The following is a 25485-nucleotide window of genomic DNA, read 5'->3' on the forward strand; positions in this document are numbered from 1 at the left end:
GACACGAACATGCTTCAGAAGACGCCTTATAGCACCCGGCACAAATCACTGACTTTGGCAATGCACAGACTCCCATGACCTCCCCGTGATCATATGCACGATCTTCCTCACACGCCGCCGTCTCCGCGACCTCGTATAAGTATAGGGACAATGAGAACGCACTCCACGAAGCCTGTAACCTACCCCTCCGCGGAGACGACGCCGACTCCACGACTTCTCGACTTGACTCGGAGTTACGGCCGCCGTGCAAAAGGCTCTTGGACAGTACTCAACGCAACATGGCTTCTAGGCTCTGCATGTCGTTTGTGAGACGATCGACGCGTCTCTCCGCTGCGCAGCTTGGGAGGGCAAGCTTCACGAGCACCGCCCGGCTTCTCTCTGCCCAAGGTCGCAAGACTGGGCCCCTGCCTCCCTATGGTGCGGTCGGAGTAGCGAAAGCCTTGGAGGGATCTTCTGGACGTGCGTCTCCTCCCTCGTGCTGTAATTGCAACTGAGCAAGGCTGATGCGTTGCTTGCCATCAGCTGTGAAGCCGACACTCTTCAGCCACGAGTTCTCTCTTGCTGACCGCGTCGCGCTGGTCTCGGGAGGGAACCGCGGCCTTGGCCTCGAGATGGCTCTCGCGCTCATCGAAGCGGGCGCCCGCGCGGTGTACTGCGTCGACCTGCCGAAGCAGCCCGGCGAGGAGTGGTCGAAAGTCAAGGAATACGCGTCGCGCATGGAAGGCCTCCCTAGCCAGGGCCGTCTGGAGTACCTCAGCGCGGACGTACGCGACCAGAAAGCGATGTGGAAGGTTGGCGAGACCGTGGGCGACAAGGAGGGCCGCTTGGACGTGTGTGTCGCTGCTGCGGGCATTTTGAAGAACCACACGGATTGCTTGGAGTATCCGGCGAAGCAATTTCAGGAGGCGAGTACCTGTTCCTGAGCTGTTCTTACGCGTCCGAGTCGTGGGTTGCCGGGAGGGCCGGTGTGACGACGTCACGCCGCCTTGTTCCATCCTGGGTGCTGCGCATGTTCCAGCGAGCTACTATCCTTGTGCGACCCTCCGAACTCACGGAGTCCGCTGGACGGACGCAATTGATCTTGGAAGCTTAGCATCCAAACGAAGCAAATACGTGGGCCAGTCGGTCATACCGGATAAGAACTGACGCGCCCTCCGCAGGTGATGGACGTGAACACGAACGGCGTGCTCTTCACGGCACAGGCAGCGGGCCGCCAGATGGCCCGGTTCGGGAAGGGCGGAAGCATCATCCTTGTCGCGAGCATGAGTGGCAGTATCACCAACAAGGTATGTTGCTTTCTCCCTGTAGCGCATTAACGTGTGGCCACGCCGTCGCAGGCCGACCATATGGTGCTTGCCGCCTGCGTCGGCGAAGCTCTCCGGGCTGCGCATACGGTCGACGCGTCATGATGACTGAGCACCCACGCGTCTCGTACTCTACAGGACCACGCATGGGTGTCCTACAACACGTCCAAGTCTGCGGTGCTCCAGATGGCTCGCAGTATGGCCTGCGAGCTGGGCCCGAAGCACATCAGGGTCAACACACTGAGCCCTGGACACATATACACGAAGTACGTCACTGCTTGCATCTCCTACCTGTCTCCTACTTCCCCGCTTCCCGATACCGATCGGGCGTGCACGCGGGTACCTGCCAGTGGCGATGGGTCGCCCACCCAAGAGTGCGGTTGTCGTCCGACTCGGCTGCGCGCGCCCTGGGCGCATGTTTTACGTGCTCGGGTTGTTTGAAGGATACCGAGAACCGGTGGAGAGGGCCGCCTGTGCTTCAAGTTCAGCGGTCACACATCGCGTCTGCGCTCGTCTGCGGCGGATCTTCAGCCAAATGTCACACGCGTCCCGACGAAAACTGACCATCTCGTTCTTCCAGCATGACCGCAGCATACCTTGATACGCAGCCGCACCTGCTGGACAAATGGGCGAGCCTGAACCCTATGGGAAGGATCGGACGGCCAGACGAGCTGCGAGGCGTGGTGGCCTGGCTGGCGAGCGACGCGAGTACGTTCTGCACAGGAAGCGAGTACGTGTCTTTCCATTTTGTGCTGCTGCTGCGGCATGGCCGCAAGGGATTGTGCGCTGATATTGTGGCGTCTTGCAGCATTCTTGTGAGCGGCGGCCATCATGCGTGGTGACGTGACAGCTTGCATGTCTTCAGGTTCTTTCAGTCTGATGGACATCGTGAGTACAAGGTTCAAGTGTTCTATCTCGTGGGATATGGGTGTATGATCGGATGCCTCCTGTCGTGTTTCAGAGATCATGTACTATAAGATGGGAAGCTGGAAACGACTCACTATGTGGGTGGGGGGAAGATGTTCCACCTCAAAAGGCCGCCACATGACGATCTGCGTGATCAAATCCGTCACTACATAACGTCTGAGGGATTCATTGGAGGCATCGATGAGGAGCACCGTATGCATCGGTGATACGCAAGGAACTGGGCAACTGAGATCCTTCTGGCCTCCGATGTATCAACCAGCCATTGACATTAAGTGGTACATCTTCCGTAACACTCACCATGTCATGCATTATAATGTGTCCAGCACCGTCAAGACAGTACTGAATCAAAGATGTGTTGAGTTCAAATATTCCAACCAGACGTTCCATCTACGTGGGTGCGGTGCTAATATCGTCCGCAAGGCGAGGAGGGGAACAAGGCATCTGACACCTGTGTGGACCGAGGCGGTCCGCCTAGCGGGAAATACGTCTTCTCGGAAGTTCAAAGGGCACACGCAAATAGCGCGCTGTGACTTGGCGGAGTGGCTGACAGTGACAGACAGCAGCGAACGCGTGCAGTGAGACAGCAGCGAACGCGTGCAGTGATATGCGGCATGCGAGGTAACATTTGTGCAACGTACATGGGAATGTAGACGGGGATGCCGGGGGAAGAGGCTGCTCTCGCAGAGGAGGGTCATATATAGCCTCGGGATGGGACACACGGGTTCGAGGGGGAGAGATAACGGCGGAGGTGAGGGGAAGCTAGTGTGAGGGCTGGGGGCATTTGGGAGGCGATGCATGACACGGGTGTGAACACGGACATTGATATTTATCGAGACGCCTGGCGCGCGGAACCGGAGAGAACTCAGACCCCGAGGAGACACCGAACGAAGAGAGAAAACGTGTTAGCGAGCGAAGATGGGACGCCGTGGACGCACACGGAGGGCAGCACGCTGATGCCGTGAGTTGAGGTCGGCACGATACAGGCACGAGTGCACGGGCAGTGAGGGATGCACAAGCCGGCAGGAGCTACGGTAGCTGGGCTAGGGCGCGCAGGAGCCGCGTAGCAGGGCGTCGGGGACAGCGGCGGGGGCGGGGGCGACTGCGACGAGGAGCATGGCGGGGCGAGGCTGAGCTGCGAGGGCCAAGGGCGGCAAGCGGCGACGCCTGGCAGCTGCAACGGTGCCGCAGCGCTGTGACCGCGCGTGACGCCGCCGTGACGCCGCCCTGGGGGAGGGGGAAGTGGCCGCCAAAACAGGGAATGCGTGACGAGACGTGACGATCGATCGAGATCGCATGCGCAGCTGCAGTGACTGCGGAGTGCGCAGGCGTCCCAACTTTGCAATTGGCTGAGAGCAGATCCCGTTAGCGTTCCTCCCCCTCACTGCGCACGCAGCACCCATCCTCTTCCTCTTCCTCCTCCGCTGTCTTCTCTCTCTCTTCCATCCACCTCTTTCTTATTCTCGAGCGTCGACGCGCTCCCTAATTTCCCCCCTCTCCGACCATGCAGGACCCATCCCACGCCAAAATCGCGACCGTATCGAGGAAGGGGAAGGAGAGAGAGCCCGCGCAGCCAGATATAGCTGACAGGATTATTGCGCTCAGGCGAAAGCAAGCGTACGTTCATCCCTTCTTTCTCTTCTCAGAGCGTCTCATGTACCATCGTGGACCCTCCAGTACCGCTGCACCTCGCGAGCGGCCGGAGCGGCCTTCACAACCCTCAACATCTTCACCCCGACCATCGACTGCGCGTCCATCCTCGCCACGGAGACTGCATGCGCCTGCCATCTCCAACCCTAACATCGTGGTGTCGGAAGCCTCACCATCTCACATGGAGGCCGACCCCGACGAGTTTTCGCGCCGCTTGAAGATATCGCCTAACTCCCCTCGCGCTGCGCATGCGCGGCCTGCTGCGAACGGCAGTCCCGGTAAGCTTTATAACCCGAACACGGATCCCATCCGAAGACCTGCAATTACTGCCGAGCCCGACGCAATGTCGGAAGGCGCATCAAGTTCACATTCACCGCGTGCGATTCAGCCGCGGATCCTCCAACCCGCACATCCTTCTCGGGGCGTTCCCGATTCCCATCGACAGCTTTTCGATCCGCGAAAGCACGACGCAGTCCTCTTCTCGTCCCAGAATCGTCACCACGGAGCAACTGGGCCCTTGGGTAACTCTCCGACCACCGGACGTCCAACACCCACCCCCAAGTCCTCTGGCGACTGGGTATCCGCGTCCTCCACGTCTTCTGCTTCGTACGCTCACAGCACCATCTCATCAACCTTCACTTTGTCTTCCGCCACCGACTCTTCCTCCGCATCCTCCGCTCTTTTCGACCATTCAAATCCCGCGGGCCGGAGGTCCGAGGATAGCGCCTCCAGCGCCAACGCCTTCTCCCGCAAACTGAAGGAGGTGTACCGTACGATTAGCAACCTCGAGAGCCGACTCCTGGGCAACGAACGTGAACGCGAACGCGCCGATGATAGCCAGCGCAGCGCTCAGCGGGTAGGCGTCCTCATCAAGGGCCGGCCCGGTAGTTCTGGCGCGTCGAGAGACGCCGCGACCGAGGAGGGCGAATCTGAGCGATGGAGGAAGCTCGTCACCGAGCATCAACAGTACGCCCTGTCCATATTCGACACGACGTTTACTGACTTGTCTCATCAGGCTTGCTGAGAGCATCCGCGAGATGCTTGCACTCACTCTGGCGCCCACAGTACCTGCGTCGCTGAAGAACATTCCGCAGAAGTACAACCTCATCATCCGCCTTTGGTCGCACGCGTTCTACCACCTCCTTGAATCTCTGAGGCACGCAGCGCGCCCCCCCACCAGTTCACCGGTTGCGTTGGAGTATCTGCAGGTACGTGGTACGCTAACCGCTCTACCTCCGCGCGTACTGACAATATTCCAGCAATTCTTGAATTATGCATATGTCTTCTACGGCGGCCTTATCGAGGAACGTAATTTCGCCCAATATCGCGGCGCGTTCCTTGAAGCCCTGGGCGATCTTGCCCGATACTGGATGGCCGTCAGCGCGTTGATTGAGGGAACTCACACCTCGGGCAACACGCTCACCGTCTCCGCAGTGGCGAAGAACAACCTTCTGTCTAACAACACCCCACGAGCCTCTTCTCCCAATCCCCCTGCAACCGACCTCCCCTCCCATGCAATCTCTCCGGCCCGAATCGACGACAGTCCACAGTCCTCACAAGCGGAGATGCCAATTGGGCCAGACGCTATCGCTGGTGCTGCCGTTCTCCAGATGCACAACATCCCCTCCGTCGGCCAGGAGGCTGCTCGCCTCATGGAGCTCGATCCAGACAAGGAGCGTTGGCGACAGGTTGCCAAGGACTGGTTTGCGCGAGGCCTCGCGATCACGCCGAACTCGGGCAAGTTACAGCATCATCTCGGATTGCTGTGCCGCGACAAGGACAGCGCAGACGAGGACCTGCGTGGCGTCTACCACTTCGTGAAGAGGTATGTGGTTTTAAGGTCTGTGTTCAACCTGTGCTAACGCTACGGACTGCAGCATGGTTGCCCTGCACCCCTTCTCGACAGCGCGGGAGTCTGTCCTCGGCATGTGGTCACCACCCGCGCAGGCCCGTCGGCAGGCACCCGATGCTCGCCTCACAGATCTTTTTGTCTGCCTGCATGGGATGCTATTCACGAACATTCAGCTGGACGACTTCAAGCGCGTCCTCGACCGCTTCCAGGAGAAGTTGCAGATTGGTGGTAAGTCTCATAATTGTATGATATATTTCTGCTATCAGTGATCTGACAAACCTCCTGCAGAAGGCGAACAGGTTGAAGAGCGGGAGTGGATCATGATGGCCCTCATCAACATCGGTTCGCTGCTCGAGTATGGCCGCCCCACTGCGGTGCTGCGTCGCGTCGCGGGGATCGAGACGCGCAGTATCGGCGGCCCCAACTTGAGCCCCACCCTCCCCACTGGTGTCACCGCGGGCAAGATCAAGGTCCTAATGGCGAAGCGCCTCGACGGCGACAGTTCCAAGATGGAGGTCGACGACGAGGACGTCGACGTCGATAAGACTGCCGCCGATGCCGCCTCTCCGATCTCGCAGGAGCCTGACCTTCCACAGACGCTCAAGCTCGCGATGCAGCTCACGTTCATAGTGCTGTCGCACACCCTCCGCCATCCCTTCCGCCGGCCGAGCGAGTACGCCGCGCCTACGCTAAATCCGTACAACACGGTGATCCTCACCTTCCTTGCAACCGTCCTCCGTGACCCCTCCGCACGTTCGGCATTGGAGCGGGCGATTCCATGGGAAGAGCTTGCATGCTTCCTCACAAACATTCCCCGCCGCGACATCCTTCGCGAGCACCAGAAGGTCAGCGCGGAGAGCGGCCTCTTGCTCACTGGCGGCTGCAAGCCCCTTCCCGAGGACTGGTGCATTCGAGGCATGGGCTGGGGTGGGAAGAAGGTGTTTGAGCGTGGGTTCTGGAACAAGGACGCCGACGCCGCAGGGGAGGAGCGGAACATCGAAGTTGAGGTACTCGATCGCGTTGAGCAGTCTGACCAGGCGATGGACGGGATCATCGAAGACGAGGGCGACGATCGCGAGGTCCCCAACGACCACTCTCCGGAGAAGCGTCGCTGGGTGCGGCTCACACGTGCTGGCCTTAGGATCGCACGCGACATCCACGGGTTCAAGTTTACGTCTTCGTCACAAGATGGTCGTCCGTGCTGGCGCGTGGATGGCGCCCTTGCTGACAAAGTCGCCCGGTGGAAGGAGGAGGAGCAGAGAGAGCGTGAGCAGGAGGAGCAGCGATTGCGGGGAACGAGGTGGGAGGATGACGCGATGGAAGTCGACGACGCGGAGGACATGCACGTGGAAGACGACTCGAGCGAGGACGCTGAGGATGACGAGGGGGACTCGGAGGAGATCCGGCGGTTGAAGGTGAGCCGCGCTCTTGGCATTCTCAGACATTGACAGCGAACTGGTCGCTGACTTCTCTCTCTTCCTCTAGGCGCGCCGGCGGTATCTCCAGACGCTACTCGAGTCCGGTCAGCGCGTACCTTCGTCTTCTCGCCGCCGGTCTCGCGGTCTCGCGAAGGCCGACGCCGTTCGTCAGTCTGTGCATCTCGTACCCGGATACTCGGTCCTGGTGTTCGACACCAACATCCTGCTATCGTCCCTGACCGAGTTCGCCGCCCTTGTGGAGTCTGGTCGGTGGACCGTCGTCGTCCCTCTGCCAGTCATCATGGAGCTCGATAGCCAGTCTAGCAACCTGACCCCTCTAGGCGAAGCTGCGAAGGCCGCGCTAAGCTATATCACCGCCAACATCCGCACGCACTCGACCTCTCTCAAGGTCCAGACCTCGAGAGGCAATTATCTCACCAACCTTAACGTACGTACGGAAGAGGTCGACTTCTCGAGTAGCACCTGGGAGCGCAACATGGACGATCTCATCCTGCGCGCCGCGTTGTGGCAGGACGAGCACTGGGTCGACCGCTCAGGGATGCTCAAGGGTGCAGACTCTGCGCCCGCAGACACCGCCGGTGCTGCGAAGGTCGTCCTGCTTAGCTTCGACCGCATGTGTAAGTCTTATCTTCTAGTGTGCTCTGGATCCTTCAAGCTCACGCCATACTTTCCAGTGCGTTTGAAGGCTCGCTCGAGGCAACTGAACGCAGCAAGCGAGCAGGACCTCGCTGTCATCCTCGCTGCCGGCACGTAGTTTCGTTGCGTGCGGTACTTCGTTTCCGAAGCAGGCTCGAAGAGCCCGGACCCCACGTCGGCCATCATGCACCTTGCAGAATATCCTGATCACCACGGTGCGGCCCCTTCCACGGTGGCTAGTTTTCCACCTCTTGCTTCCGCCGGCTCCATCTTGGGCGCCCCCGCATGCGCTCGGCCGTTGTCGGGATATGACCTCTTCGTTCTGGGGTTGGCTAGGGCGCTCTATCTGGACATTCATGGATGCTCGTAGCTCCTGGACCTTGTGCCTGGCTCACTGCATTGTCTGCCGCAGCGGTGCTTGTCCACATGATCGTTTTCATAGCTCCTTGTAATCCAACACCCCTACCCACCCGCATTCATGCATATTTATTCGTACGCTTTGCATTGAACGTGTCTTTCGTTGCATCTTCCGAGTATCATACTAGTCCAATCATACGCACATACCCTCACTCTGTTACGGTTCTGGTTTCGAGTCTCTTGTCTTCTTGTCTGCGCGTCTCCGTTTGTGTTGTCATATCTACTGTCACTGTCGTTTGTGTATTAGCATATCTAGCCATGTGCACTCCAATGGAAAGTTTGAATCTTCTCAATCTCGCAAGAGGGTATGATGTCCACGGGGATCAGACAACTGTCCTGGTGATCGCAGATTGGTCCGCCGTAAGTGGCTCGTCGGTCCTGTCTGTACGGCACCTTTGTCAGTCCACTACAGCGTCAATGTCCTGTGGCGGGGAGGATTCTGCCAGCGCTATATGGCGCTTCGGTCCGTCTGTTATCACTCAACTGTCCACAGTTTGAAGAATCTAAAGATCCACTGCATGGATTCCCTTCAGAATTTCTGAGACAGTTCCCAGAAGCCCCTAGATACAGCGAAAAATAATCAGCTGGTGACCCATGGCGTTGAACATTCTCCATGTTCCTGCTACAGCCCTTTGCATATTAGTCTGGAATTCGCGACGCGCGAATCTTTATTTGTTCCGAACAAACATTCCCTTAACGGGTAAGGGAAAACAGCCGGTGGCACGAGCCAGTGTGTCCCCAGCCCCGATCCTGCTGCACAGTGCTGCATATCTGAGGCTCTTGCTGCTCAGAATTGACACACAATTGCACCTTGACCTTCCTAGATTCAATTTCGTGCCAAAATTCGCCCTTGAAGTCCTCCAGGAAAACACGCGAGGTTTAGGTTGTTACCTGTTAAGGCAATGTTTGTTCGGGACAAACAAAGATTCGCGCGTCGCGAATTCCAGACTAATATGCAAAGGGCTGTAACTTCAAGTGCCCGCATAGCGCGCACAGCGGCGCTAGTGTGTCGGCAAGGTCGGGAGAGAGCCGAGGCTAGCCGAGAGGGTGGGAAGCATAGCGCGCAAGCAAATGGGCGGGTTAGCGCCCGTTTTGGATGCATGCAATACAACACGAACGAGAAGGAATACAACGAAACTGATATTTTTCCTGAGACGAGAGGCTTCAGAATAGGTAACTTCCAAATTTTCAAGAGGAACGGATGAGTGGTGGAGGAGATCCTTCAAAGTGCGGACAGTGTATCGATAATTTGGCGTGGAGGAGCAAACGCGCGGACAGGTTAGCGAAACGGCCGGACATGATACCGTTTTGCCTCAATCTCTACGTGTGCGACTTGATCAACCTGACGAGTACGCATGCGGTGGTGGGCGTCGGCTAATGAATGAGGTTGAATGTAAAAGCTGTGCGAGCGTGTGACTTCGTCGTTGGCGGGTGTAACCGTGCGACTCTCGTCTTGGTTCCCGCCGACATGGCCAGTCAAATGCAAAGAGCCCAGATCACCATATCCCTGCCGTTATTAGCCCTCTCTATGTTCCTATGCCGTTTCATGCTGCGCAAGAGTGAGTCAGTATCTGTGGATATGTCAATATTGACCTGGTCCTTCAGCAGAGACCACGCCGTCACCTCGCGTAGCAGAAGGGTGGACTATCTGTCATTGCCCAGGCCCCGATACTACTCGGAGGGTTGTTTGCAATACGCGATCTGCCATAGCTCTGTCTGTATCAGTGACTAGACCAATTGCGACACGCCAAGCACCCCTTATCTGTCAAGGAGGTGCACTTCGCATACAACTGCAGGCCACGGTTGTCGGGCGGTAACCAGTGGGCGCCGTTGTCTTCTAGGAAAGGATCTACAAGCTCACATCCGCCGACGAATTGCTCAAGACCACTCCAGCGTGGGCCAGAATTTGTATATGGCCGTCAAGGAAGCATGTATGTATGAAATATCGGAGCCCCTCTACGTACGACGGCATTCTAGCAGGAGTGTTCACTTGTCCGGCCATTACCAAATCCCGGTGAAGTCCCGAGGTGAGGTTGTATACCGCCACCAACGGTGTAGAGTATTGCGCTGATGTACTACTATATTGCAGCTGTGCAGCGTATGCTCTTCCCGCATCGCTCGTGACCAGCGGTGTTGGAGTACTGCCTTCTCATTATTGGCGATCTCGTGGAGATCGAGCCGCCCGGTTACCCCAAAGGTCCCCAATACTTCGCATTAAGGTGCAAATCGTCGATCCTCCGGTATCGGCGGCGGTATCGCTTTCAAGCGGTCACATTTGGGGAAGAATGTGCCCGTATCTCTGATTGTCTTACAGCAAATCCTTCGGACATGCAGTACGTTGACCGCTCTACCTCAGACAGATGGTGGCGTTTCGCAACGGCCAATGCCGTGAGACGAGCGGCATCCTGCATACCATGATGATGGTTCCGCTATGGGGTCGCAGTTTCTTCTCGATGAATGCAACACACGAGGCGGCTTTGAATAGTCGCTTGGTTATAGCGTAGGTGAGTATATTGAACCGCACGGGTCCATCTGCTGTGCCTGACGATATGACACCGCGCCTACTGCACCGATCTCAGATATCCCTTCGCCGTGCACCGCGAATGGTATATGCACCGAGCGGTTATCAGCCGTTGGTACACAACCTCAGCATCAGCTGGGATAGGCTTTTCTCTCACAGCCTTCCGTAACACCAGCCTCGTGCGGTTGCATAGACAAGCGGTCCGACATGTCATGCAAACGGATGGGCGCTGACGGGCGGACTTGCAACTCGAGCAGTTTGCTAGTAATCGACTTCGGCCTCGAGCGTACTTCTTGATAGATTGTGTCTGATGTATCTCCCAATAGGATGCACCCAGGGTGGAAGAGCGCGGTTGTGTTCACACCACACACCCTGAAACATGGGTAAGCCCTTTCGGTGACGATTACAGTCATATCAGTTGACTTAGAACCTCTCACCAGTGCACGTCCTCTACAGCTCTGTCAACGTGTCATCTAGGCGCTGTGCAACTTCCTAGCACATAGACATCCCAGCGAGAGATTTCCGCAGTCTTGAAGGAACGCCTACTGACGTAGTGCGTGCTGTCCATAACAGTCGCCCCAAGACTTGCAGCGCGCAATGTCTCCTCATGGATCATCTCACGCCGAGAAAGAAACTCGGACGTGAATTGATTGATACGTGGAGATAGTCTTGCGCTATTGCCAACTGAGCGGTCTCGAAGTGGAGACTAGACCCCCTCGGCAACCCTACACCGGACGGCATCCAGTGCTGCGACAATGCATTGTGCAATTCGGCTGCAGGCCTCACTCGCAGTGTATGTGTACGTCGCTGTCGTGCCTCGCACCCTGATCCGCCGTTGTAGGGGAGCAAATTTTTCAACGATCACTGCATCTACCGCAATCATCACAGCGATTGTCGACAATCTAACCCGCAGCGCCGTTTCAAGGCCGCAGATTGCGGAGCTACTCTACTATTCGCCGTGAGTAGTTGCAACTTCGTTTCAAATGCTGCTGAACACACAGTTGCAAGTTCACATTTGACTGCTACAATGTTCGCTGTACGTCCTTGAGCGTCATTCTGCGAGGCAACATAGTGATCTGTGCTTGACTACGGTCATACTGTGAAGACGGTGGGCCCGGTCATCGTGTGCCCGCTTCCTGTTACGTGAGGTTGTGAGGTTCCCATTGTCGAGCCACCATTATTCACGGAGCAGCCCATGCTATGGGAAGGGCGCCATTCTGGAGCTGACCTAGTCCTAGTGCCCCTATTATTCGAGGGTCATATCTTTATCTACCGACATCCAGGGGGTCAACACACAGATCCCCACTATACTGCGAACTATCAGCCATGTCGGATACAGGACATCGTTCCGACATGGGCGAGAGCTCGCTGTATCATCCCGAGAGGATGCATGACGTCGCGTACGCTGAACCATGAAATCATTGAGATGATCTGGCGGACAATGTCATGCAAGCTTGATGTCCCACACCATTTCCTGGATCCCATCTGCTGCAAGTCTGGGAACTGCTGTGCATGCACCACTGTTGGGCGTCGAGCGGCGGGCGCGAGTTGCTCACACCGCGTCCTTGGGTGGCTGTAGTCAAGGCATCGCGGCAGCTACCACAGCTCCTGTTTCACACTACAACTGGCGTATGCTATACCGTGACGGAGGAAGTGCAATACGCCGAGGAAAGGAGAGGACCCGCAGCCGGTCGATATGTCCGGCAGGACCGGAGGACGTCTATAGGCCCTTCTACCGCCGGGATCCTGGAACGGCAATCCGATCAGCAGTGGACGTTCATTCCGACGAGGCATGCAATACAACCCGGTTGTCTATCAAGGTGGTCACAGTCGCCGGTTGCTTGCGGCGCCTGTGCACGGCCAGCTCCTACTGGGCGGGAATGGGAGATCTCGCCGTCCGGTGGCGCTTCCCTGTTCGGCGCCATCTATCCCTCGCCGCTTCTATCTGAGGTCCCGTTCCTAGCGCTGCTACGAGCTATATAATCCATGAGAACTCGGAGTGTCGAGGCAGCTCATCCATTCAAGGGATCCGCCCCCTCATCATACGCCTTCCACTCTTCGTCCACGCTCTCCTCCCTCTACCTGCCGCCATGCGTCCCTTGAAGTTGTACGAGCATCCCGAGTTCAAGGCGGAGGACCAAGACGTGTCCCTCCTCACCACCATTTGCTTCGTCCTCACGCTCGCAATGGCTGGTGCCATCTTCATCCTGAGCATATCTTGCATATTGTTCTGGGACGACTGCCAAACATGTGAGTACTCCTCCGACCGCCGAGCGTTCCTCTCATTGATCACTAGTCCAGCCTATCCTATCTATTCTGCGCGCCCACACCTCCTAACGGTGCAACAAGTCCTCAGCGGATGAGCGCCGATGTATCGGTCTTGTTTTGTATCATGCATGCTGTTCTAGCTCTATTAGGAGGTGCGTTCTAGTCCGGAGTCTTGTGTGATCCCCGCACTCATCCGCTTCTCCTCTCGCAGCAAATTATCGCCCAGGACAGGTCTCTGTATTATTAGTTATGGCCGCATCGCTGCTTCCAGCCCCTTACTGCCGCCATGCTGGTTCTTCTCCAGGTTCTCCTCGGCCCACCTTGTAGATTTAGCGAGATCTGCGCCCCAGCCCCATTGCGCTGCGGGCATGTACGTCAAGCCTCCACGGAGTCGGAAGATGTCTGTCACATTGTAGACTTGCATAGTTGATTATTCGTTACACGCTATTTTTATTGCCCTCCCAGTTTATCTTGCATTACTAGAACCTAATCCAATGCTTCTTCTCTCTTCCACCGTCTACCTGTGCCCGCCCTGACACTTCCTCCGAACAGGACGCACGACAGATCCGACTCGTCGGCAGAGATCATGATGACTGCTGTGGTCCTTCGAGCATTCATGATTCCGCCCACGCCGCGCGTGACGCCCAAAGGGCAGCTCAGCCGTGAACAGTGGCACATAGCCCCGGACTCTGCCGCTCATAGCATGCTATTTCGCCCGATCGGGCTCCTCGATCAGCATACATTCGAGCTTTCGAGGGTCGTGCGCGGGAAGGAAATACTCACCGGGTCAGCAATCACACAAATTCGCATCATCTCGGGGATACCAGCAGCCAGGCAAAGTCAATCAGATTGGCAATGGGCTGCGGTCTCCTTCAAGTCCGTCCGAGCCTCCACACGGTGCTAGGTACAGCATGTCCAGCGCTCAAGCTCCAAGTCGCAGTCCGTTACAAACTGTGCGGGCACGGGCCCAGTCTGCAAAACCCTATCGATGACGGCAGTGTGTGAAATGGCCCAGCGAGCCGCGCACGAAGGTTCGTGCCCCGACCTCAGTCAGCTTCCCAGCCCTGCTCCCGCGCCCCGCTTCCCTCTGGTGTTCGCGAGCGATTCGCGCGAAGCACGCAACGCTCAGCGAAAGGCCGCTAGCGACACCGGGACGAGTTGCACCTCGCGCATCTCGGCTGCAGGCGGCGTGCTATCTCTTGCTTCCCCTCCCCCCTCCTCGATCCCGCGAGCCCATGGCTCACTGAAGATGTCGTGTGTCCCGTCGTCCTCCATGGGGACGTCACTGACAGGTGCCCTCCTCCGCACGGGTTCGTCTGACGCACGAACAGCCGGAGCTATTATTGGGAGAGGCAGGGGCACGCTGGATGGAACGTGCCAGCCCAGACGCTCTTGCGCAAATTGCTTCCGGAGAAAGAGGAGGCCGATACTGTACGTCGCGCCAAAGACCTATCGACGGCGAAAGATAGTCGGTTGGATGACCCCGAGAATCTAGTCAGCGAGTGGAATGTGCGGTTCGCCCGCGGACCGAGGGTTTGGAGCACTTACTGCTGCCCATCCTATGCATATCGCAACCACTATGTTTTGACTGACGCTGCTCACTGCGGGGTCCCTATCTATCCCATTCACGGTCTAGGTAGAGATAATGATTGAATGGACGGCGTCCAGCCACAGCAAGAATGACGTGCATACCTCATAGATCGACAGCCCGAACAAGGTCAGGCCGAGGAAGACGTGTACAACGTTCCGTGGGGGATGTGCTCTTCCATGCTTCGGACGTCGCATATGAATGAGCGTACCCAGTGCGACTTCAATGATGTATAGCGCGAAGAGAACCACGCCGCAGATCTTTGGACAGACGCACGGAGGGCGAGCGCAGGCATCGACGTCAATGCATGGAACGCGCAGAGAAGAATGTGGTGATACTCACCTGATGCACTGTTACGATATGTTCCCTGCCCTGCTGAGCAACCGCAAGTGGCCCTAACGCCCATCCCACGCAGATGAATGGGATCCCAAGCACGACATTGATAAACCAATGCGCGGTGAACCACTTGGACGTGAAGATGCGCGACCATCGGGCGACCAACGACCCCATTGGCAACAGAATGAGGAATCCCGCAGCAGAGAGCGCTGCATGCACGTCCACAAGGCTGTTAGCCCGAGATGCGCTATTTGATGCTGACGAGGGCGATGACTGGGACGGCGTCGGTGGAGTCGGGGTCGCTATCCCAGAGCCTGCACCCAATTGCGAACTTGCAACTGATGAGGAGGAAGATCCGCCGCCGCGGTCAAGTTGCTTCGTGAGATCCAATGTAAGAGTTCCTGCATCGAGATGCTGTTCAATCTCTGCATTGGGGCTGGCGTCCGGAATTGTGACTCCAAACGCCCATATCAGCGACTGTAATGTGTCATTATCCTTCGGGATGTCGAAGGCCAATATTGGGGTCACGCTCGGCAACTGCGGAAGATCAGGGACGTGGTCAGAGACGCGAGGCACTGTATACACGATGCATCTAGACGCACGGCGTTTGCGCGAGGGGACAGGCTTGCCAGACGTGGAGGATGCGTAACGGGAAGGGGCTCGACACGACCAGACGCCTGTCTTTGTGACAGTATGATCGTGCCGTTGGCTATCTGCCACAAGACGACCATCGGGGTATTGGCCATGGTGCTGCCAAACCCGCTGAGACGACGCTGGTCAGCTATCGGCCCGTTGAGCATCGTGTTATGATCACTCACATCGCCATCCATCCCAGTTGATTGAGTGCCTTCAGCTCATCTACATCGTCGCGGAGATATCTGGTCAGGTGCAAGAAGCTCCGCGATGTCTGACAGCGGGAGCATACATGTTACTGTCGAGGCATTGACCGTCGCCTCGACGCACATCAAGGTCCCGCACCAGGAATCGCCTTGGAGAGCCGAAGCTGCGGGAAGGCGTGTCACAAAGGCCAACAATACCAACAGCAGTGGCTTCGGAACACGAGCCAAGGAAAATTGCATCCTATCAGGCAGCCAAGAGGTGAAGACGGAAGGTAACAAGGGCGAGAATAACGTGGTAGACGGCAAGGTTAGAGACGGACGTCCACGACACTCCACAAGACGACGTGGAGGCCTGCTCTGTTCTCATGCCTAACCAATCCCTAGGTAGGCACTGTACCCATTGCTGGGAACGGGCATATTGTTTTCGGCCTTGGCAGTCTCTGCGTGGGCTGAACGACGAGGCGTGGGATCTTGGAGGGTGCCGTCGCCTGACACTGGGCAGTCCGGGAGAAGCAGTGAGAACACAAGCGCGCGCAATGGATTTCTAGAGTACATGCTGGGTGTGATTTTATACAGTGTGTAAAGCCTTCAAAACCTGTCCGTGTAGCATCTACTCGAAGATCCACTTGGCCTGGTCCTGGTTGTACTGAACGACGCCTTCCGGGAACCAGCTGTGTTTTGGAGCAGGTAAGTGACAGATCTGAGATTGGAAGTAGATTCCCGTACAGAGCGATCTCCTTCTCGGCGCTCTCAACAGAGTCGGAGCCGTGGCAGATGTTGCGGCCGACAGCGAGGGCGAAGTCGCCACGGATAGTGCCTATAGAGGGAAGGGTGCACGTGTAAGGCGCACATTCGCGTGCCTCATGTTTTACAACATACCAGGAGCAGACGCGAGGGGGTTGGTCGCGCCGAGCATGGAACGGCCGGTCTTGACAGCATCAAGACCCTCCCAGACCATCGCGGCAACGGGGCCAGAAGCCATGTACTTAATGAGGCCGGGGAAGAAGGGCTTGCCCTTCAGGTCGGCGTAGTCTGCAGGGTTAGGTGTAAGGATTTGGCAACGCAATGGGCAAATCGTGAGACGTACGCTTCTCCAAGTGCTCCGGAGTAGCGTGGACAAGTTTAAGTGCGATGAGCTTGAAGCCGCGCTGCTCAAAACGGCTGATGATGTTGCCGACGAGTCCACGCTGGACACCGTCGGGCTGTGGCAGGTTGTATGCGCTCAGTATGGCGCGAAAAGCACCCAGAACGCGCGCCACGTACCTTGACCATGATGTACGTGCGCTCCTGGATAGACATGGCTGCTGTAGGGGTTGGCTGGGGGAGATGGAAGAAGATGAAGAGATGGAGGAGGAAGAAGAGGACAACCGACGTTTTATACATCTCCCTTCGATCTGTACTGCACCTGCTAATCGCTGCCAAATCGGGGCACGCGTCCAGAGCGCAGAGCCTCAGCCACCGCAGCCAAACAGCGCCAAACACGGCTCGGGCAGAGTCGCAGACAGCGTCGGGCACAGGCGCCCTGCACCTGCACACGCTCATAGACTACGATGACCATCGCTGGCCCGCTTGGTGTCTCCTTCGCCTCGACCATCCGTCGGAACCGCACGCTCTACCGCTGGTTCAAGCCCCTCTCCGACTGGTATGCCAACGTCGCGGGCCACAGAAAAGTCGGCTTGAAGTACGACGACCTCCGTACGTGACGTTTCGCGCCTCGGCTTTTTGCAGGTGGTCAACTGGGCTTGTCTTGCAGTCGTTGAGGAGCGTCCTGACGTCGAGCGGGTGAGTACGCATCTGCATCCTTTTGAAGTGACTGTACCGATCGTTGTGCTCCAGGCAATCGCGCGTTTGACCCCCCGCGAGCAATTCGACCGCGCATTCCGCTTCAAGCGCGCCTCCCAGTGCAGCGTTCTCCACGACAACCTCCCCAAGGATCAGTGGATTAAGCCGGAGGAGGTGCGTGTGTCAATTCTGTTCTTTGATTGGTCCCTCACGCTCCGGGTTCGACAGGATGTGCGCTACCTCAAGCCCCATGTGGTGGATGTGGTGAAGGAGGACTTGGAGCGCGCGAAGTGGGACAACATCGAGGTCAAGAGGACGCGGTAGATGTCTGGGCGACAGGTGTTGTACAGCAGATGAGCACACTATACTCGCTCCCTAATGAACCACCTCCTCTGCCGATGGTGTCATTTCTTTGGGTTTCGCGCGAGTCGGAGGACCCCTTCCATCCTTGAACACAATTCTGGTGACAGCCAATGGGATCACGCCCATTCTGGTACTCAAGCGACGGTCTAGGCCACCCTCAGTACTCATGCAAGCAAAATCTCTATTGCGGAAGAAATACAAGCGGGTAGACTGCCTTCTATCGTATAACCCCCTTTAACCTTCTTAAGTGAACGTCAACACATTCGGGAAGCATCTACAAGTGCTGGCCGCCAATCGACTCGATGGCCTTGAGCAGGGGCGAGATAACCTCGCCGCCCTTCTTCTTGTAGAAGTCGACGACCTTCTTGCCAACATCGGCGATGTCTGCGAGCATGTCAGCATTGACCTAACCATCCCGGGGGAAGACCGGTGACGTACTGGGACCGGTGAGGCCGAACTTCTCGTAGACCTTCTTGTACGGGCCCGAAGCACCCCAGCCAGTAAGACCGAATGCCTGAAGCGAAAGCGTCAGCACTGTACCCGAGTGCAGTTATTATTGTCCAGACGCTACGAACCTCGTGGCTGTACTTCTGCCAACCCAGAGTCTATAGAAGCCGTGACAGATCCGTGAGCAACGGCGCACATCGAAGCACGAGCACAACAGACTAACCGAAAGGGCCTCGACGGCAAGGATGGGCGCACCGCTACGCAGCACGCTGAGCTTGTACTCGGTGGGCTGGAGGTCGAAAATTGACCAGCACGGCAAGCTGACGATGCGCGTCTTGATACCCTCCGAGTTGAGCTTCACCGCCGCCTCGAGCGCAATGGAGACCTCGCTGCCCGTGCTGACGATGGTGAGGTCCTCGCCCTGGACCTCGTGCAGCACGTAACCGCCCTTGAGCGCACGCTCAATCGTCGAGCCCTCGAGGTTGGGGAGGTTCTGGCGGGACAGGGAGAGGATCGAAGGCGTCTGGCGCCGCGTGAGTGCAGAGTAGTACGCGGCAGACGTCTCGTTGCCGTCTGCCGGACGCCAGAAGTCGAGGTTAGGCATGGCGCGGAAGTGGACGGCGGTCTCAATCGGTTGGTGAGTGGGACCGTCCTCGCCGAGACCGATCGAATCGTGGGTGGCTATGGGTGAATGCAGATCAGCGTCGGCGGTCGGGCATAACAAATGGGCTTGCACTCACCAACCCAAATAACTTGGTGCTTGCTCAGTGCCGAGAGACGCACAGCACCGGCAGCATATGAAACGAAATTCTAAATCGCTGATCGTCAGGGACGTTGGTTAGGGCAATCCAATCACTTTTGACTTACCAAGAAAGTTGCGACGAACGGGATGATGCCGCCATATGCATGCAGCCCGTTGGCAATAGCACCCATACCGTGCTCACGAACACCGAAGCGGATGTAAGTACCCTTGTAGCTGCCGAGACCGGTGCTCTCAGGCTGGAAGTCAATCATTGTCTTCGTCCTTGTCAGGTTAGAACCGGTCAAGTCGGCAGAGCCACCGACGAGCTCGGGAAGAATGGGGACAACGGCGGAGAGGACGATTTCTGAGAGCTTGCGGGAAGCCTGAGCGGCGTCGGAAGGCTTGTAAACGGGCAGGGACTTCTCCCAGTTGTCCGGGAGCTTTCCGGCGATGCGGCGTGTGAGTTCAGCGTACTCAGTAGGGTATTTCTGAGCGTATGAGGCAAGCAGGTCATTCCACTGGGCCTCGAGCTTTGCACCACGAGCGGCGACAGAACCGTACGTCTCGTACGTCTCCTTGGGGACGTAGAAGGACTGATCAGCAGGAAGACCGAACTTGCTCTTGAGGGCCTGGATGTCATCAGCCTTCAACGCTGGCAGGAGGCGTACACATGAGTTATCCTGACACTAGCATAGAAAGACCTTTCGACATACGAGAACCGTGGACACCGTGGGTACCCTGCTGCTTGGAGCCGTAGCCGATGGTGGTGCGGAGACGGATGAGGGTGGGCTTGCTCTTCTCCTTTTGCGCCTCAAGGATGGCATTGTAGATGCTCTCGAGATCGCTGCGTATGGCGCATCGATACACTCAGCGGTCACCCTGAAGTACGACTAGACTCACCTGTCGCCGTTATCAACGTGGAGTGTGTGCCAGCCATAAGCCTGGAAACGCTTCTCGACATCCTCAGTGAACGCGACGGCGGTGTCACCATCAATAGAGATGTCTGCCAATCAATCAGTCCCAGTAATTCTTGGCAATTGCGCGGTTGTGCTCACGGTTGTCGTCGTAAATCTAGCGCGTGCAATCAGCACAATTGCTTCAGGTGCAAGGCGGAAAAGTGAACATACCGCGATCAGGTTGCCCAGCTGCAAGTGGCCGGCAAGAGATGCAGCCTCGCTCGCAACACCCTCCATGAGACACCCATCACCGAGGAAGACTGGGGCAATCATTCAGACGGATGAAAGCCGGAACATAGCTGACCTCGACGAACCATACGTGTAGTTGTTGATGAGGTCGAAACCGTCCTTGTTGAACGTCGCACCGAGGTGGGCCTGAGCAATGGCGAGACCAACGGCGTTGGAGAAACCCTGGCCAAGAGGACCAGTCGTGACCTCGATGCCATCCGTGTGTCCAGCTTCAGGGTGACCCGGGGTCAAGGAATCGATCTGACGGAATTGCTTGAGATCATCCATGGAGAGCTTGTAGCCGAGGAGGTGGAGGAGGATGTACTGGAGCGCACAACTGTTGCCCCTCAGACTCAACAACCGTATGCGTCATATGGTCAGACTTACGCGTGTCTACGAGCATTCGGAGTCAGGAAAGCAGCGACATAAACTCAGCGCATCACGACGTACCCGTTAGAGAGAACGAAGCGATCGCGGTTGAACCACTTCGAGTTCTTAGGGTTAGCATTGAAGAAGCTGACCTCCAGCATGAATACGCCGTTTCCCTCCTACTTCAAGCACACATACCGGGTGAACAGAACGTGAGCGACAGGAGCCATGCCCATCGGAGCACCTGCAAGTACGAAAGCCCTCAATCCGCGTACCCGATCTGATTTCCATACGCGGGGTACTCACCAGGATGGCCGGAGTTGGCCTTGCCGACGACATCGGCCGCCAGGGCACGGATGGTCGCAATGGAGATGTCGTCGGCGGACTGGGGGGCGAACTTGGACATGACTGCACGAAAAGAGGGGAGGATGGGGGATGGGGGCAAGTGAGAAATGCAGCTATATACCCGCAGAGACCTCTCGCGACGGACTGATATCTAATCACTGCATCCAGTCGGCGCCTCTGCTCTCACCCTTGCTCCGGCCCGACTTCCTCCTTCGTCCTCGACCACCACCGTCTTTCCAGGCACTTTCTCCTCGCCGACGCCGTTCGTCGCCGCGCCCCTAGCTGCTCTTTTCTGCGGACTCGTCCTAGTCGTCTTGCGCAACTCCATCTCATCTCCGTCGCCAGAGGTCACGGGAACATGCACCCTCAGCTTACGGAGAAAAAGATAGGTTCGCATCGCCCGCCGGCCGTGTCGCTGTCAGTCCATAGCAGGTAGTAACCCTGCGAACTGACTCATCGGCTTCTCATAGTCTGTCGGGAATTCATCCAGGCACTTGACGCGTGTCACGCAAACGGCTGGTCAAGGTGGACAGGCGCATGCAACCAAGCCAAGCATGACCTGAATATGTGTCTGAGAAAGGAGGTAAGCAAACCCCTACATGTGTAATAGCATCACGGGCACGTTTGAACCACGTATGTCAGCGCATCGACCGCACGACGAAGAACCGTGAGGGTGCGAAGGCACAGCGAGAGAAGATCGAGCAAGCCTGGAAGGAACTCCACGATGACTAGGTCGCTAACAGGCTTTACGGATTGGCAACTCGGCAACTCCACCTTGCCTTGCCTTGCGTGATGCCTCATGTGTTCGCGCAGTCTCCTTTTCCCCGGTTGCGGAGACTGGTTCGACACTGGCCTGGAACGCCAAGCTATGCGACGCCAGCGCGCAGCGTCAAGAGAGGTCCGACATCGGGTGGATCGGTCGACTCTAGGGCTATAGAGGCAGATGTACATCTGATTGGGAAATGTTCACTCCACTCCACATTATTATCGTACACGCGGTATATTTTCGTCCGCCTCGTTCTGTTTGGCGCGACTCATAACTTCAGCGACACGGCCTTCTGGGCCTCCGCGGCATCCACTTTCTTCACTTGCCCACTCGCGAAGTAGCTCAGCGAAGCCAACGCGACCTGCCCACTCGCCACGTTCACCGTTACCTCGCCGTTCGACAGCTTCGCCTCCACAATGCCGGCGATGCCCGTGCCCTTCCCGATCGGCACCTCAGTCCGCACGACTTGGCCCTCTTCTAGCTCGTAGACCTGCACCTCGAGACCGCTCGCGAAGTCGTAATCTGGGCGTCCAACACCCGTTGGTCCGAGGCACAAGATGCTTCCTTGACGTACCCACACTGGGATCTCATCGATGGGGACAACTTCCTTCATCCACGCAGGGCCGACCTGGGTGCGAGAAGGCTTGAAGAACGACGTCCAGCGCCCAGCGGGGAGGTAGTACACCAACTCCTCGCCTTCGTGCACGAAGACAGGCGCCACGAGCAATGACGGCCCCAGCATGAACTGCCTGTCGAGGTAGTGCGTTGTTGGGTCATCGAGGAACTCGATGAACATTGCGCGCTGCATTGGGTGCCCCTTAGTGTGACCGTGGATGGACTATTTATTGTAGTGCGGCTCAGTACGGGTGCAGGTCTCACAAGGGGCAGATACGTACGAGGTTGTAAAGGTATGGCATGAGCCTATGTTTGGCATCCAGGAAGCGCGCCATGTACGTTGCCGCAGCCTCGCCGTACTGCCACGGCACTCTGTATGACATCGACCCGTGTAGACGAGAATGCGACGAGAACAGCCCATATGCGACCCAGCGGTGGTAGATCTCCGGTGGGGGGTGGCCCTGAACGTAGGATTCAGTCGCAAGCTCCGAGAAGCAGCAGCAGAGCTTACCTCAAATCCGCCGATGTCGTGTGAGGCAAACGCGAAACCGGAGGACGTCAAGCTGAGACCGCCGCGGAGCGTCTCGGCCATAGCTTCGAATGTGGACTCGCAGTCCCCGCCCCAGTGCTGTGGGACAATCAATCAGCTTGAAACGTAGGCCAATGTGCTCGGCTCGTTCTACTCACGACTGGGAACCTCTGCCCTCCGGCGGTCGCAGACCGCGCAAAGACGACGGCCTCGCCCTTGCCGAACCGCCGCTCCAAGAGTTTGAACACCATCTCGTTGTAGATGACCGAGAACGTGTTGTGCACTCGCATGGGGTCGGACCCGTCGTGGAACACGACGTTCGCATGCGGGATCCGTTCACCGAAGTCCGTCTAAGACATGGACACAAAGATCCTTGTCAGTATCTAGCATCCAGGAGGGAACCACGGATGACCGTCAGGTACTCACCTTGAATGTGTCCACGCCAAGGTCAATGAGCGCATCCAGCTTCTCTTCGTACCAGTTCCGGGCCGCGGGGTTCGTGACGTCGACAACAGCTAGACCCGGTTGCCAGAGATCCCATCTGGGTGCCGGGAAGTTACTCCGAGTCCAACGCAGATCATGACATGCGGGCTAAGGACTTACTGCCACGGGGTACCGTCCTTGCGCTTGATGAGGTACCCGCCTTTCACCGCCTCCTGGAATATTGGGGAAAGTTGGGAGATATATGGGTTGACTATCGGAACGCGTGGTGGACAAGGAATATTCAGTGGAAAGCGGCATAAAGACAAGTGAGAACGACGTACTCCATACACAGATTTTGACCCCGTATTTCTGCTTGATCTCGGATAGATAGGCTTTGGGGTCGGGGAAATTGTCGGGATCGAAGGTAAACGAACACCTATAGTCGAAATGAGGAGGACAGCGCTGCGTCAGTGCTGGGAGCGGATAAGGGAGAGTTTAGGCATGCGCACCACTCGTATTGCTTCATCCAGAAGCAATCAAGGTGGAATACCCGGACTGGACACTTCCTAGTCTGCATGCCCTCTAGGAATCCGGAGACCGTCTTTTCGTCATAAGACGTCAAAAATGACGTCGAGAGCCAGAGGCCAAACGTCCAGGCAGGAAGGATGCTGACGAGCGGGTTAGTCGTATCACGCGGGAGGGTAGCATGTACCTACGCTGGACGACCGGTGATGCGCGTGTACCTCTCCAGAATCTGTAGCAACTCTTCAGCACGCCGGTCTACAAACAAAGTTATCTCACTCACCTCGAGCGGTGTAGGGCCATAGATGATGAAGTATTCCAAGGCTTCGCCTGCGACACTCACACCGGCACGGCTGACCTTCTCACTACCCATCTCAAACTCGACTTCGCCCGGATGGTTCACGAATACGCCGTAGTTGCGATTAGACAAGTAGAAAGGGACGCATTTGTAGGCCTGTTCGCTAGATGTGCCACCGTCTTGGTTCCAGATGCTCACAGACTGGCCTGAACAATGACGATTGTTACCACAGAGCGCACATAAAATATACAGTTGGGCATACCATTCTTGACAAATGGACCGAACTGTTCGCCCAAGCCATAGAAGAGCTCTCCAGGCGAGATGTTCAGCTCCGAGTGGATGTACCGAACAGTCTCGGGCGGCGGCTCCGGGTGCGGATTCGAGCTCACGTCGGTCGTGAGACACGAGTTGTTCGATGCGCTACGCTGCGTCCATTTGTATGGGACATCGTACAGAGCCTGATGCTTGTAACCAGCCGCGGTGAGGGTGCGAGTAGCAGATTTAAACGTAACCGTGTATGGGTTCTGCGTGACCTCCGCTGTGAGACCGCCGCTGGTCACTGTCCAAGTGTTGTCGGTCTTGGAGAGAGAAACCGAGGGAACAGGAGGGTCGTCCGGGAAGAGCGCAATGTTCGGGATGGGGTCGATGTGCTTGAAGTGCTCGATCTTCACGCCGACCACACCCTCGGTCGGAGAGTGCACGCGGACACTGAGCACAGGTCCTGCAAGGCTTGAGGTCAGTCCGGCAGCGTGGAAGTCTGGGGGACACCCTTACCTGCGAGTGTATCACCACGATGGCGTATGGGCTTGGTAGAGACCTGGAAGTTGTACCCATCGCCGTCCGGAAGACCTTGGACGACCTGGAGACCATGATGTGGCTTGACGCCACTCTTAAGCAGCCAGAAGCCATCGTTGAACCTCATAGTGTGAACGTACGACGAGACATCAGGGAGAAGCCTAGAGGAGTGGTGCTTTATACCCTTCTTGAGGGGCGTTGGTGGCAGGTACCAGCACGGCCCGCAAGGGATTGGCGGGACGGGGGAACGTCGAGGTAGACCACAGCCCAGGACCCGGACTAACAACGGAGGAATGTCATGGCACCCCCTTCAGGGAGATTTGTGCAGATTAGCCTTTGCACATGACGATGCGCCATCTTCTTTCACGCGCATCGGTTCCACATCCCATGTGAACGGGTGCCTGCGCTGAACTCTATCGTGGGCGTTGAACTTGAAGGCAGGAGAGGATGCGCATCAGCCTTGCGCGATACGCAGTCGCGCGGCGGCACGCCCAGTGCCGGCTTCCCGCCGCACGAGTCACTCTGTTGTCG

The 25485-nt window shown here is 57.1% G+C and overlaps 9 protein-coding genes across 9 annotated transcripts; 4 read left to right on the plus strand and 5 right to left on the minus strand.

Annotated features, from left to right (window-relative positions):
• Positions 1-172: 172 nt before the first annotated feature.
• On the plus strand, positions 173-2375 carry L226DRAFT_530019 (sorbose reductase sou1). The gene is made up of 6 exons (XM_067679742.1): positions 173-459; positions 523-905; positions 1161-1286; positions 1443-1570; positions 1885-2034; positions 2113-2375. Exons 1-6 carry the CDS (start codon positions 279-281, stop codon positions 2144-2146), a joined length of 1002 nt encoding a protein of 333 aa, XP_067540396.1. The 5' UTR covers positions 173-278; the 3' UTR covers positions 2147-2375.
• Positions 2376-3732: 1357 nt separating this feature from the next.
• L226DRAFT_454101 (uncharacterized protein) lies at positions 3733-7923 on the plus strand (the record flags this gene model as incomplete). Its single annotated transcript, XM_067675166.1, has 8 exons — positions 3733-3845; positions 3906-4844; positions 4894-5086; positions 5138-5703; positions 5756-5958; positions 6019-7145; positions 7216-7786; positions 7844-7923. 8 exons carry the CDS (start codon positions 3733-3735, stop codon positions 7921-7923), a joined length of 3792 nt encoding a protein of 1263 aa, XP_067540397.1.
• Positions 7924-8588: 665 nt separating this feature from the next.
• On the minus strand, positions 8589-9502 carry L226DRAFT_530021 (uncharacterized protein). Its single transcript, XM_067679743.1, has 2 exons — positions 9191-9502; positions 8589-8847 (listed from the first exon to the last, which is right to left on the minus strand). Exons 1-2 carry the CDS (start codon positions 9322-9324, stop codon positions 8637-8639), a joined length of 345 nt encoding a protein of 114 aa, XP_067540398.1. The 5' UTR covers positions 9325-9502; the 3' UTR covers positions 8589-8636.
• Positions 9503-12891: 3389 nt separating this feature from the next.
• On the plus strand, positions 12892-13322 carry L226DRAFT_530023 (uncharacterized protein). The gene has a single exon (XM_067679744.1). It carries the CDS (start codon positions 12930-12932, stop codon positions 13104-13106), a length of 177 nt encoding a protein of 58 aa, XP_067540399.1. The 5' UTR covers positions 12892-12929; the 3' UTR covers positions 13107-13322.
• Positions 13323-14208: 886 nt separating this feature from the next.
• Positions 14209-16167, minus strand: L226DRAFT_182789 (uncharacterized protein). The gene is made up of 6 exons (XM_067672714.1): positions 15861-16167; positions 15754-15793; positions 15538-15697; positions 14942-15472; positions 14704-14859; positions 14209-14643 (listed from the first exon to the last, which is right to left on the minus strand). Exons 1-6 carry the CDS (start codon positions 16012-16014, stop codon positions 14503-14505), a joined length of 1182 nt encoding a protein of 393 aa, XP_067540400.1. The 5' UTR covers positions 16015-16167; the 3' UTR covers positions 14209-14502.
• A 217-nt stretch (positions 16168-16384) lies between these two features.
• On the minus strand, positions 16385-17073 carry L226DRAFT_542661 (nucleoside diphosphate kinase; the record flags this gene model as incomplete). The annotated part of the gene is made up of 5 exons (XM_067682141.1): positions 16385-16445; positions 16501-16591; positions 16654-16806; positions 16862-16976; positions 17038-17073. The coding sequence occupies 5 exons, from the start codon at positions 17071-17073 to the stop codon at positions 16385-16387; spliced, it is 456 nt and encodes a 151-aa protein (XP_067540401.1).
• A 251-nt stretch (positions 17074-17324) lies between these two features.
• On the plus strand, positions 17325-17880 carry L226DRAFT_566396 (ubiquinol-cytochrome-c reductase complex subunit 6; the record flags this gene model as incomplete). Its single annotated transcript, XM_067683911.1, has 4 exons — positions 17325-17469; positions 17528-17556; positions 17611-17730; positions 17785-17880. The coding sequence occupies 4 exons, from the start codon at positions 17325-17327 to the stop codon at positions 17878-17880; spliced, it is 390 nt and encodes a 129-aa protein (XP_067540402.1).
• A 200-nt stretch (positions 17881-18080) lies between these two features.
• Positions 18081-21375, minus strand: L226DRAFT_530026 (transketolase). Its single transcript, XM_067679745.1, has 15 exons — positions 20968-21375; positions 20860-20905; positions 20743-20808; positions 20680-20685; positions 20379-20629; positions 20236-20324; positions 20164-20179; positions 20009-20111; positions 19822-19952; positions 19234-19760; positions 19107-19176; positions 18590-19047; positions 18495-18524; positions 18358-18433; positions 18081-18303 (listed from the first exon to the last, which is right to left on the minus strand). Exons 1-15 carry the CDS (start codon positions 21065-21067, stop codon positions 18194-18196), a joined length of 2079 nt encoding a protein of 692 aa, XP_067540403.1. The 5' UTR covers positions 21068-21375; the 3' UTR covers positions 18081-18193.
• Positions 21376-21868: 493 nt separating this feature from the next.
• Positions 21869-25373, minus strand: L226DRAFT_478348 (uncharacterized protein). The gene is made up of 12 exons (XM_067676790.1): positions 24934-25373; positions 24422-24880; positions 24145-24365; positions 24056-24093; positions 23849-24007; positions 23681-23775; positions 23520-23610; positions 23343-23457; positions 23075-23266; positions 22899-23015; positions 22669-22848; positions 21869-22610 (listed from the first exon to the last, which is right to left on the minus strand). The coding sequence occupies exons 1-12, from the start codon at positions 25079-25081 to the stop codon at positions 22041-22043; spliced, it is 2385 nt and encodes a 794-aa protein (XP_067540404.1). The 5' UTR covers positions 25082-25373; the 3' UTR covers positions 21869-22040.
• Positions 25374-25485: the final 112 nt, after the last annotated feature.

The sequence above is a fragment of the Lentinus tigrinus genome (genome assembly GCF_003813185.1).
Source record: "Lentinus tigrinus ALCF2SS1-7 unplaced genomic scaffold L226scaffold_3, whole genome shotgun sequence".
Lineage (NCBI taxonomy): Eukaryota > Fungi > Basidiomycota > Agaricomycetes > Polyporales > Polyporaceae > Lentinus > Lentinus tigrinus.